The following is a 12,775-nucleotide window of genomic DNA, read 5'->3' on the forward strand; positions in this document are numbered from 1 at the left end:
AAGTTAAGAGGTTAAGTATGAAATGTAAGAATGTATTGTATGATTATGTGATTAACTAGAACTCACTCAGCGTAGCTGACTTTTAGTATGCACGCAGGTGAGTAGGATGAGGCAGCTCGCTTGAGGAGACACGTGGCACTGAATAAGAGGCTGGCATCGGAAGACTCAAGACATTTAAGTTTAATGTTTCGTTTATTTTGAAAGACAAAATGATGTTTTAAGACAAGACGCGTTTTGTTATGAAATGTTTTATGAAAATTTTTAAATTCCGTGAATGTTTTAATTAAATCTGATATTTAGAACTGCGTTTATGAGTAAATCCAACACAAAAGTAGGGTTACCGTTGACGGGGCCTTACACCATACCGACATCCGGGTCAATAACGAACTGACACTCGTTTAACTCTAGTTTTCTTAATAACTAGAGTTAGGGAAGGAATTAATCAATAATTTTTGTTCGGTTAAGCTTGGTTTTAAAAGAGGAATTCTATTTAATTTTTCCACAATATTTTATTTTCAAGTTAGTCGGCTCGCGTATTCCTCGTTTTACTCATAACGAGAGTTATACCTAATTTAATTAGAGTTTTTTATATTCTCGGTTTTAATATACTTCATTATTTGATAATTTTTAGGGCATTTATTTGAAGTTTGACGGTCTGTTTATGTTATTCTTATCTTTCACTCGCCTTATAATCAAGGTGATTAATCGCACTACCTTTTTTATATTTATACTTTGGGGGCGATATGCATACAAAACCCTATTTATTATTTACACGAGCATACACTCAAAACACAATTACATGAATTGCGTAGTTGTGATATTGTTCGATTAGTTGCTAATTGCTAAATGTCCACGTGTTACAGTTTTATGGTTGGTTGATATCTTGTCCTCATAGTATGATCATACACTGTCGGAGTAACTCGACACTATTTTTGGGTCGAGGGGAATTGACACTTTTTATATTTGTGTTATGATAGTTGATGTAATGTACATTATAGAGGATTAATTTCTGGTAAGATGAATTTTAAAAGTTTTTTTTTTTTTTTGAAAATCCACGGAGGAGTTGAAAACATGACCAAACATCAGAAGGAGATTGCTTTCGCGGAGACTTTTTTCACACAAAAACTAACGGAGCAGATATATTTGAATAAAAACCATCGGTTTGTGTTAGTACCTTTACACGTGGCACAGTTTCATTGGTACACGAAAACCATCGGCAGGAACCCAAAAGCATCGCCTCCGTGAGTTTTGTATGGAATATTAATGGAATTTTTAAAAGTTTTGGCCTATTTTCAACTTATCTCTCCTCAAATAGCTTATTTTGAGAATTTTCCCACTATTAAATCCCAATTTGAAAAGTTGTTTGTTTGGACATAAAAAGGTCAAAAGGTTTGACATTGTTGTGAACTGAGTTTTGTAGCTTTACATGTAAAGTTTCACAACCAAAATTGTGAACTTAGTTTTGGACATAAAAAGCAATCTTGGATTTATTTATTTATTTTTTTTAAATGTTTGGTCAATTAAACAATCTTGGATTTTAATCTTTCTTGAATAAGCTAATTTACTTTTATATATGTTTAAAGGTCAAACGCAAACTTGAAGGGCACTCCAAAAGAATCACAGGTCTTGCATTTTCTCACATGCTCAACATTTTTGTTTCGTCAAGGGCAGATGCTCAGGTTACTATGCTCCGTATGCTCAATGTTTTAGCTTAATGTCCGTTTATATATAAAGCCTCAAAATAACTAGAACATTAATTAAAAGAAAACAAGTGAAAATATAGTCTTTAATGCATGATATCTGATCATGATACGAGTACTAAAACATCAAAGGAGCATTTCATGAGGACAGATGATATGTGAACTGTACTGTGCAAATGACGGTTGGTCAAAACATGGGTGAACCATGGATTATGTGCAAGCAAGAAGACGCCTCGCTGCAACACGCGGGTTGATCGTTATACATCATGTTTGTATGTAAATGTGTGTAGTTACTTTTTGTTTAATTATTGTTTAAAATTGTGTGATTGTATATAAATGTCGCAACTATTGTTTAAATTTTGTTTGCGTTCAGCATATTTTGTACTTTTGTGAAGTTGCACCAATATATTGGGAAGATTTTTGTTCATACTTATATCACTATGACATTAAAAACACCTGTCCACCGGACAGGTATAAAACTAGTTATAATGGTTAAGCAAGTTCCAAAGCATAAGGTGTAAGCTAAACTGCTACACGAACCGTCACACCTAGTTTTTCAAACTGTAAACCATGGTTCTAAGTTCTAACCCGTACGTATCTCAACCCAGCCAAACCACAGCCGATTTGCATAAACAGTTAGTCTTGTTTGTGATCCAGATAAAGATAAGACGGGACATAGATCTGTAGAAAGATTACTTAACCTCAGGTTAAAAAACAAAACATCCTACTTTCACTAGTTTAGTGTTAAACCATATAAAGTCAAAGTGCAACTAAGAAACAGTGACACTCATCCTCATAGAAGATACCACCCACCCTCAAATCTATCTGTTCATATACAACATACAAGACAAGACACTTGTATAGATCATTAACAGAAATAGATCATAGTAACAAGACCAACAATATACTAACTACAAAGGGGCTGAATGTTATGGTTTAAAGACGCAATAATCAGCTTTTAAGTGTTTAATGGCGTCAACTATTATTATTCCTGAACAATATGAAACTGTTTGAACACCATATGCATATAACTTAACTTATCATTCAACAATAACCAACACAAACTCTTTTCACTTCTAACATAAATCACACTTACAGAACACACAAAAAAAATCACCAACAAAATCAAGGCGCTTTCGGATCAGTCCCATGCTGCCAAACATAAACAAGCTCGTCCCACCCGGTACTCGCCAACAACCCTTCCACAAGCACACTCATATCCACCCCAACCGCAAACTCCGTATGATGATCATACCTCCCAATCAACGAATCCTCCACCATATAATCCCACATACACACCGTCATATCATACGAGCACGACACAATCACACTCGCCCTGTGCGGCGAAAACTTCACCTTCCTCACCGCATACCCATGCCCGTTCAAAACCGCAACCGGAACCCTATAGTTCCTCACATCCCACACCTTAATTGACTTATCCACCGACGACGTCGCAATCACCGCGTCGTCGTACTTATTCCAATCACACGATAGTATCTCGAACTCGTGAGCCGGGAGGATCATCGTCGACCCCGGCTCACGCACGTCCCATATCCGCGCCGTGCAATCCCCGGACGCGGACGCGAAAACATCCGCGTGGCGGGGATTCCACGCCGCGTAGTACACGCAATACGCGTGCTCCTTAAACGTTCTCACCGACGTGGGACGATCAATCGTCCAGAGCTTGATGGTATCGTCCCACGAAGACGAGATAAACGAGTCTCGTCTAACGGCGTTATAATCGACCGAATGGGTTTCACGGGTGTGTTCGGAGAGTGAACGGACGGGGTTGGAAGTGGGTGGGAGTGAAAGATCGTATAATTTGACGGAGCCGTCGGCGACGGCGGCGATTAATAAGGAGTCGTGGGATTCGGACCAGGAGACGTCGTAGACGCCGTCGGCGGTGTCGAAGGCGGCGAGTTCGGAGATGGGGCCGGCGGGGGAGAGGTCGATGACGTGGAGGCGGCCGTTTCCGAGGATGCCGAAGTTTTGGGAGGTGGCGACGGCGAGGCGTTGTTCGTAAAAGGGGCTGAATTTGACGGAGTAGCCGTTGAATGGGGTTTTGAAGGCCGGCATGGTGGTTGGTTGACTAATTAATTGGGGTTCCGGTGGGATGTGCGTGTTATCTGCTGGTGGATGGATGGATGGATGGATACTAGAATATTTGGTTACTTGGTTTACCAGATTTAGCACTTGGACTTTTTGTTTATACACGTTTTAGTCCCTATTGTGGTTTATGCTATAGTTGTAACAATTCTGACTAGGCGTCGAGTAATCGCTACAAGGTACGGTGTCGGGTGACTTTCTTTAACTCCGTCTAATTATTCGGAAGGGATCAAAGGTGGCCAGCCTCCGTCACAGTCGGTTAAATCGAGCTGATTTTGACTTTAAAAATTTTAATAAAATATAATTCATCTTTCTATAATGTTAAAGAATGACTATCATTTTTCTAATTAATGATTTTTAAATATTAGAAAATTTAGTATTAAAATATGTATATTTTTTTAGTTACATTGATACTCACGTATTTTGTTATAAATATTAGTAGATTTATGATACTTGTTATATATACATATAAGAGGGAAAGTTAACGTACAAATAAAATTAGCGTGCTAATTATGAGAATCAAGTAGAGTAATTATATATACAAGTAGAGTAATTATGCAATTACATTATAGAGTAATTATGTAATTAATCTATGATGTAATTGCATAATTACTCTACTTAATTCTCACAATTAGTACATTAATTTCATTTATATTTTATCCAAACCCTATAAGTTCCTGAAAATTAGTTTCTTTATAATTTAAAGCACGTCCGAGTAATCTCCAAGTACTTTATGTCTATAGCGAGTACTCGCAACTCCCCAGTAGACCGCCCTAGAAGCGCCTAGCGACTTATGCAGCCATGCCTAAGAGTGATTAGTAATTTAGTATGAATTCAAGATTCAGTTTAAGACTATGGTTTGCTTGAAATTACAGTATGGTGTTCTAAGATTAAGCCTGGGTAATTCTTATTTATTTTTTAAAGTTATGGACTGTTTGTATAGTTCTTAAAGTTAAAGGACTAAATGCGTAATTTCATATAACCATGCCAATTCTCTACTGAAGTTGGTGATAAATTTACCATCACTAATCTATCTTCCTACCAACAAATATTAAAAGAAAATCATTGAATTTTTTTTAAGAAAACTGATACAAAATACCAAATAATAATCATGAAATACCCAACAGTCGACATAAACAACTGTATTCATTGGTTATAATATCAAGAGTTTATAGAAAAAAAAAAAAAAAAAAGGAAGGATAACAAGTCGCCGGTTATGCTCTAATGGTAATATTTACATAAACTCCCCTAAAAAACTGAGTGTTTTCTCAATGCAAGAACATGACAAAAACATTAAGAAATGGCAAAAGTTTAAGGACATGAGCACCTAATTGCAGTGTGTTCTTCAAAAACCAAAGTCAGATGCTAACCCCACAACTTCAAGTAGACAGATCATACATCACCAACTTTGACTTTTAACAATATGAAAAAGTTAAGAAATGTACTCGCAATCCAAGAAACTATATCAGCATCTCGCAGCTCATTAACCGCGAGAGGATTTCGTCACAGTTTGGTCGTTGCTCTGGTTCCGCCCAACAATCTGAAACAAAAACATAAAAACCTTAAAAAGTTATAGTATATTGTTAGATCCAAATAATTAAAATTTTAATATGAATTGCATACCTGCTATTAAATTTCCCAAAGGGCCTTCTGGAATTTCAAGTCGGGTTCCATCAAGACCAACTGCACGAACCACCTATAACACAAAACTCATTACTCGCAATTAAAGACCCGAATATACAATAATTGGTTGCAAGCACGAATCCAAACACCACTTACTTGAGCTGATGGGGTGCCTTCCCATGGCCTATGAAGAGTACACAATTCCCATATTATGACACCGAGGCTAAAAATATCACATTTTTCTGTAAATGGCTCGTTCCGTATGAGCTCAGGTGCCATCTGTTAGGATTAAACGCACACACGAAACTGAACACGACACGAAAGCAATAAACGAACACGAGGATTTAACGTGGTTCGGTCTAAACTGACCTACGTCCACGGGTGGCAACTAGGTATATCTTTATTGAGTGACAAATATTACAAGTACATAATGTTGTTTATATAGAGACTGAACTAGGGTTAGTAAATTATTATGCAAGAAATCTAAACCGGGCCGGGCTTGGGCCCGACCGCCCACACCCGTCTCCTCTTTTGACTTCATATAATAAACCGGGCCAACAAGGCCTACGAACCCAACAATCTCCCACTCGGAGGCCTTGAGTACTCTCGTCTGCACTCCTGATTGTACTTCTGTAATCTGAACATTAAACTTCTTCTAGTTGCCACCGCCTTCTCATCAATTAACCTGAAGGCCCGTTGAAGCTCCCCGGAGCTCCAACACGTCAGTCACGGCTAAAACTGCCCCTGACCCGTTCTCTGTCCCTACCGGCTCCCACTGTAACGAACTACCGGATCCTGAGATAACCTGAGAACAAACACTCTCCATATTCAGCAAGTAATTCATTGGAGAGACTTTTACAGCTGGAATACTGGTTTTCTTAATCCACTGTCGACCTGGAACTGTAACTGAAACACGACCTGTGCTCCCACTGTCACGATGTCCCCCAACTGATTTAACCTTCCTAGCTCGTTCATCCTGAATCTTCACTTTGGCTCTGGGTTTGTTACTTGCAAAACGAACCTTCTTCTGCCCACGAGATTCTGTGAACCGGACTTTGTCTTTCACCAAAACTGGATCCACTCCTTTCGGTGACATATCGACCATATACAACGAACCCATTTTCTTGCCACGAGCAACCACGAGATTCCCTTTGACTACTTTCCACTGCCCATTCCCGAACTTAACATCGTGCCCCTGGTCATCCAACTGCCCAACTGAAATCAAACGTTTCTTCAAACTTGGAATAACCCTCACGTCTTTCAAAGTCCAAGAAGTACCGACTGAAGTTATCAAATCAACGTCTCCCATATCCGTAACCTCTAAAATATCATCATTCGCTAGTCGAACCTTTCCAAAATCCCCAAATTTAAGATTCTTCATCGTTTCACTACAGTGAGTGGCATGAAACGATGCACCAGAATCCATCACCCAAGCATCAACGCTACTCTCAACACTACAAACCAAAGCCTCATCACTACTGACCCCGTCATCTGTGTCGTCTTCTGTAACGTTCACCTCTTTCTTACCATTCGGACACTGATTCCTGAAGTGTCCTTTCTCTTTACAACCCCAACATTCAATATCCTTACGAGTCTTAGACTGACTCCTCTTCCTGCTCCCACTGCCTCGCTGTTTTCCCCTACCTCTACCTTCTGTGACTAGCATATTGCCTGATGATTCACCTGAACTTCTGCGTCTTGAATCTTCTCCCAGAATCAGATCTCGAATCCCATCGAAAGTAATATTTGTAGACGAACTACAAACTGCAGTCACTGTTTGCGACCAACTGTCGGGCAAAGAGGATAATAACAAGAGGCCTTGAACTTCATCATCAAACTTAATGTCAACTGACACTAAGCGGGACAAGATCGAATTAAGATTATTGATATGAGTTGTAACTGACCCACCCTCTTTCATTCTTGTTGTCACTAGCTCTCGGATAAGATAGACCTTATTCGCTGCCGAAGGCTTCTCATACATGTTGGATAGTGCGTCCATCATACCACGGGCTGTGGTTTCTTTCATGACGTTAAACGCCACATCTTCCGACAACGACAATGTAATACAAGCCCTAGCTTTCTTGTCTAACTTCTTCCAATCTGCTTCTGACAACTTTTCTGGTTTTTCATCCTCAAACACTACATCCAAGTCTTTCTGACAAAGTAGTGCCTCAATCTGCATCTTCCACCAACCGAACTTCTGTCCGTCAAACTTCTGTATCGAAAACTTTCCGTCTTCTGCCATAACAATGACTAAAACGAAAAACTGGATAAAAAACAGAGACAGACACAGCAACACGAGCCTGAACTTAACGACTGTTCTACTGAACTCTGTTAAAAATCAACCTATTTAAACCGCAGCGGAAATACGAACTGTAAATCAGAAACTGAAATTTTAAACTGAAACGATAAAACCTGACAAACGCGGTTGGCAACTGGTTATCCGTTTCTTTAACGCTTCTTCTGACTTGACAACTGTTTTTCAACAAAAATAGGATCTTGATTCAAACTTTCATGTCTCGTACTATGCTTCACCGGAGCTGATCAGAAAAAACGAACCAGCAGCTGCGGAACCCTAATCAGCGGCGGCGGTACTGTAGCGGCGGCGGTACTGTAGCGGCGGCGGTACTGTAGCGGCGGCGGCAGTACTGTAGCAGCGGCGCAGCGGCGGCGGAACCCTAGCGCAGTAGGGTGGCGGCGGCTGGATGGTTTGGCGGCGACTCGGCTGGTTCAACGTGTTCTTCGCGTGATCCGAACCTAAGCTCTGATACCACTTGTTAGGATTAAACGCACACACGAAACTGAACACGACACGAAAGCAATAAACGAACACGAGGATTTAACGTGGTTCGGTCTAAACTGACCTACGTCCACGGGTGGCAACTAGGTATATCTTTATTGAGTGACAAATATTACAAGTACATAATGTTGTTTATATAGAGACTGAACTAGGGTTAGTAAATTATTATGCAAGAAATCTAAACCGGGCCGGGCTTGGGCCCGACCGCCCACACCCGTCTCCTCTTTTGACTTCATATAATAAACCGGGCCAACAAGGCCTACGAACCCAACACCATCCACTCTGGCGTCCCAGCAGACGAACAATCTCTCATGTGCTCAGTTGTTAGTACCCATGACAATCCAAAATCACAAATCTTCACTACCCAATGCTTATTCACTAAACAATTTGCACTTTTCAGATCGCGGTGCACTATCTTCATTCTATGCATACACATTAGACCCCTATATTTACGTAGAACGAAATCATTGTGAGATAATAATAAAATGGGGTTGTAAACGAGCCAATCTGCTTGTTAGCTACTTGAGATCGGCTTGCTAAAAGCTCAAACTGAGCCGAGCTTAAACAAGCTCGAGCCTAAAAAAAGCTTGTTTAATAAACAAGCTAGAGCCCAAGCTTCACTTATCGAGCTCGAGCTGGCTCGCGAGCCTAAACGAGCCAATAATTTATATAACTTTATTTAATATAATAAATATATACTTATAATAATTATTATACATACAATTGTGATAAAATAACTAAATAATATATACTATGTTATGTACAATAAGATAATTAAAATGCAGATAAAAATAGTTATAAATGTATACAGATTAATTAATAAATTAAAAATGAGTCGAACCCGAGCTTGAAAAACTACTTACAAGCCGAGCTCGAAAACGAGCTGAGCCCAAGCTTTGAAAACTACTCACAAGTCGAGCTCGAGCTCTCGTAAGTTAAATGGACTGAGCTCGAGCCTAGACAAGTTATGACTCGGTTCGTTTACAGTTTGCACCCCTAGATACTAGAGGTGGCAAAATGGGTCGGCATTTTACGGGCCAGGTTGCCCGTATTGCCTTTTATCTAACTCTGAGCGACTTTTGCCCCGTTGATACCTGCATATATCACATAGCATTTTTAGTCTTCTTCGCCAGCTAATTCTCTTTTTGAGTCCACTCACATGAACCAGGTAATATAGTGACCCCATGTCCATATATTCAGTAATTAACGAAAAGTGAGGTGACGTTGTGCAAGCACCGATGAATAATATAACTGCACGAGAAGGCAAACTCATTAAATTTTGTAGAACTTTACATTAATGCTAAAACCGGATCTTATTTGAAATTAGATAGTGTCATACTCATACCATTCGGATGGCGAAGTCGACTGCAGAAAAAAGAAAAATAATCAGTATTTGACATTAATAATAATCAGTTGATTGCATAAAAAGGTACTTAATACACGGGTAAAATTACATTAAAAAGGTACCTTAGGATGGATATCTCGTTGCAAAAATCTTCAATATTCTCAGTGGATACTTCCTGTTCAAGTAATACTTTGATAGCTACCTCTATTCCATTCCAAGTGCCTCGAAATACTTCCCCAAAAAAACCTAAAATATAATATTCACCAATTTAGAATGTAAAACAAGAAAAAGGAATATAAGCCAGTGTTAAAAGTAATGCATACCAATGCCAACGCGCGATCCGACCGTTAATTCAGAATAATCAATATTCCATTCGTGATACGGGAACCATGGGTCGTTCCCAATGGAGTTATTCCCTGTTGTAATCAGATCAAAATTCCCTTCTAATTTATACTTCTGAGGAGATGAAGGTAAAGAAATTGCCTTTGGACAACTGGTTTGCCTCCTATGATTATGTGAACCCGATCCCTGTAATTGTTAATTAATCAAATAAACTAATTACCTAACACTAGCACCTGTTTCGTAGTTATGCCACTTTTAACAATACACATACACTTTCATTATGATCTGGACAAATGCCATGTTCATCAAGCGGTTCTCTTGGAGGTTGACTTTTCTTCAAAGTGTCTTTCATTGCTCTCACAACCCTACAATCATGTTCGTTTTAAACATTTTTATATTCATTTCACACTCTATTGATAAATATTATGTTTATAGTCAAGATATTGAGGTATCAACCTTACAATATCATCACCGATTTCGGGAATAATGGTAGCACTACTCCGTCTTCGTCTTCTTCGACTTCCTACCGGTGATGCTCCAGCTGACCTGGAATTAGTCATAAAATTCTCAGAAAAATGAAACATATGAAAAAGATGTATATTTTTTTCACTAAAAAAAATAAATATTAGAACCTTGATATTGTCATTTCGCCTCCAGACTCTCTAGGAGAATCTCTTTGACCACTAAGAATCGATCTTCCATGCCCTCGAAACAAATAGTGCTCTGGACTGAAAAGTCAGATAGTCAAGAAAACAAATTCTAAAAAGAAAAACATAAAATAAACACATAACCTTGAACTGGGAGTGCTTCGTTCTGTTGTTGCATTCTTATTGCATCCGACATTAACTTCACCGGGTAACAAGCTGTAAAGTAAATTAATGTTTTAAAGATTCAAAAAACTATTACACATTTGTTTCTTTAAAATAGTATTTATTTTGTTACCATTCATCTGAATTATCAGCAGCACCATGAACGGGACTGTTAGGTTCAGTTGGTGAATCACATGAATCATTCTCAGCAGAATCACCTTGACCAATGACATAAACATGGGAAATGTAAACCGCCTTTGTTGAAAAAGGTACCAAATGTCCCGGATACCTAACTATATCAACCAATAGTTCATTAGAATTCAATTCCACTATAACCGACACATGCCTGTGTGAATCTGCTCTTTCCACTTCTCCTTCTTTAGGTAAGCCCTAACAACCAAAAGAAAAACAGATTAAATAATGAAACATGGAGACATAAATAGTTAAAAAGTTAAACTTACCACCATAAGCCTACAGTCAATGCCCACTGTATCTGCAAGAACTTTAAAAAGAATCGCACGCGGATGACAAAAACCATGTTTTATTTGACCCAACATTTGAATACCCTGATTATACACATTGTATACTTCCTCCCATGCGCCTTTTGCGTAACTTAATTCCACATTTGGGAGTTTATAAAAATCACAAACCTACACAATGTGACATGACATGTTAATGTGTTATAATAATAATAATAATAATAATATTAATAAACAGAAGGTAGCATAGCATAACATAACATACCAATCCACCAATCTTCTTGATCACTGCAGCTGGATTAGAAGTCAACCCGTTAGCCAAAGTCAAAGCCAGCTGCGGCAACATCGACACTTTCTTATCTTTTTGCATGTCAACCACGATTACATTGACCTTAAACCCTTCCGATTCCAACACATGAAGCTCTTCAAGAGAAGGAATCATGTCAAACTTCTCTTTAAGTCTTTTTTCCTACAAAACATAAACTCACGTTAACGCCTTAACCACTTAACGGGTTTACCAAATTTCACCATCGTTCGCATAACTTACCGGCAAAATAGAATAGAACCCGCTTGGAATCGGCTCGTCAAGATTTCCAGTTGACCATAGGACTTGTGCCACTCTCTGCGCTCCCGAAGGCCCGTCTGTTTGTGTTTCCTCCATCTCGTTGGCGAGTCAAAACATAAGATCATTTTGCCCCAATTATTAGCCCATATATATTAATCAAGTCAAGCTTGAACTTTTTCCAAAATTAGACTTTATTCTATGTCAACATCACATCACCTGCAAATATTTATAATTCAGAAACCAGATAATAAAGCTTCACTAAGTACAAAAACATATAGCCCTTCAGCTAGACATATTAACAAACACCTGGTGTGCACAACCCACATCTACATTTTCCCAAATCAAAAACCAAAATTTAATAATCAATTAACAAACACAACCTTAAACAAAACATATTAATCTAATAAATCCATCAACGCAATGAAAATCAACCGGGATCAAGATTATCATTATTATTATTATTATTATTATTATTATTATTATTATTATTATTATTATTATGTAAAAATAACATTAATGACGGAGAAACCAACCCAATGTGAATATGCATACGTCTGTGAATACAATGATAATAAAAGATCTTTAAAAATGTACCAGTGAATCTGCAGGCATTGAATTGAATCGTGGAACAATGAATCTGCTTAATTGCAAGTGTATTAAAGAGGTAGTGTATGTAGGTTTTCTGTTAATTTTTAGTTAATAATAATAGTAACGACCGGGTCTACAAATCATAATGATAAAACTTACGTCACTTGTGGGGTTATAATCAAAGATGAGGTACTATGATTGTAACATAATACTATAAAAGGACCAAATTGATTATTATTATTATTATTAACAATAATAAATCGTTAAACTCAGTAAAAATCCAGACTTTGGACAGATTAATCCCGATTAATTCTGATATCTGATATCGTTAGTTGTAACCTCACCGTTCAACTAGCGACTAACTATTACAACACTAGTCTTATGGATTCATCGTAAAATTAACCTCAAGTTTGGATCT

At 38.2% G+C, this 12,775-nt stretch overlaps 2 protein-coding genes and 1 pseudogene across 2 annotated transcripts; all 3 read right to left on the minus strand.

The window, feature by feature from the left end:
• Nucleotides 1-2,731: 2,731 nt before the first annotated feature.
• On the minus strand, nt 2,732-3,804 carry LOC143605951 (peroxisome biogenesis protein 7 pseudogene; annotated as a pseudogene).
• Nucleotides 3,805-5,021: 1,217 nt separating this feature from the next.
• On the minus strand, nt 5,022-12,136 carry LOC143605950 (serine/threonine-protein kinase CTR1-like). The gene is made up of 11 exons (XM_077081886.1): nt 11,752-12,136; nt 11,470-11,673; nt 11,187-11,375; nt 10,859-11,115; nt 10,708-10,779; nt 10,549-10,644; nt 10,389-10,462; nt 9,389-9,480; nt 5,586-5,708; nt 5,430-5,502; nt 5,022-5,346 (listed from the first exon to the last, which is right to left on the minus strand). The coding sequence occupies exons 1-11, from the start codon at nt 11,863-11,865 to the stop codon at nt 5,267-5,269; spliced, it is 1,374 nt and encodes a 457-aa protein (XP_076938001.1). The 5' UTR covers nt 11,866-12,136; the 3' UTR covers nt 5,022-5,266.
• Nucleotides 8,510-10,572, minus strand: LOC143605949 (serine/threonine-protein kinase EDR1-like). Its single transcript, XM_077081885.1, has 7 exons — nt 10,549-10,572; nt 10,378-10,462; nt 10,188-10,281; nt 9,898-10,102; nt 9,697-9,820; nt 9,324-9,594; nt 8,510-8,672 (listed from the first exon to the last, which is right to left on the minus strand). The coding sequence occupies exons 2-6, from the start codon at nt 10,383-10,385 to the stop codon at nt 9,543-9,545; spliced, it is 483 nt and encodes a 160-aa protein (XP_076938000.1). The 5' UTR covers nt 10,386-10,462; nt 10,549-10,572; the 3' UTR covers nt 8,510-8,672; nt 9,324-9,542.
• Nucleotides 12,137-12,775: the final 639 nt, after the last annotated feature.

Source organism: Bidens hawaiensis, unplaced genomic scaffold, assembly GCF_021521415.1.
Source record: "Bidens hawaiensis isolate Kalapana, Puna unplaced genomic scaffold, B.hawaiensis_p1.1 tig00072144_1, whole genome shotgun sequence".
Lineage (NCBI taxonomy): Eukaryota > Viridiplantae > Streptophyta > Magnoliopsida > Asterales > Asteraceae > Bidens > Bidens hawaiensis.

Coding starts and splice junctions, on each gene's coding strand:
- LOC143605950 (XM_077081886.1), bottom strand. CDS start 11,865: ATGGAGGAAACACAAACAGACGGGCCTTCGGGAGCGCAGAGAGTGGCA. Junction 11,376..11,469: donor TCAAGAAGATTGGTGGATTG/GTATGTTATGTT, acceptor CACATTGTGTAG/GTTTGTGATTTTTATAAACT. Junction 5,347..5,429: donor TTTGGGAAATTTAATAGCAG/GTATGCAATTCA, acceptor TTTTTGTTTCAG/ATTGTTGGGCGGAACCAGAG.
- LOC143605949 (XM_077081885.1), bottom strand. Junction 10,103..10,187: donor GTCCAGATCATAATGAAAGT/GTATGTGTATTG, acceptor TAACAATTACAG/GGATCGGGTTCACATAATCA. Junction 9,821..9,897: donor CGGATCGCGCGTTGGCATTG/GTATGCATTACT, acceptor ATTATATTTTAG/GTTTTTTTGGGGAAGTATTT.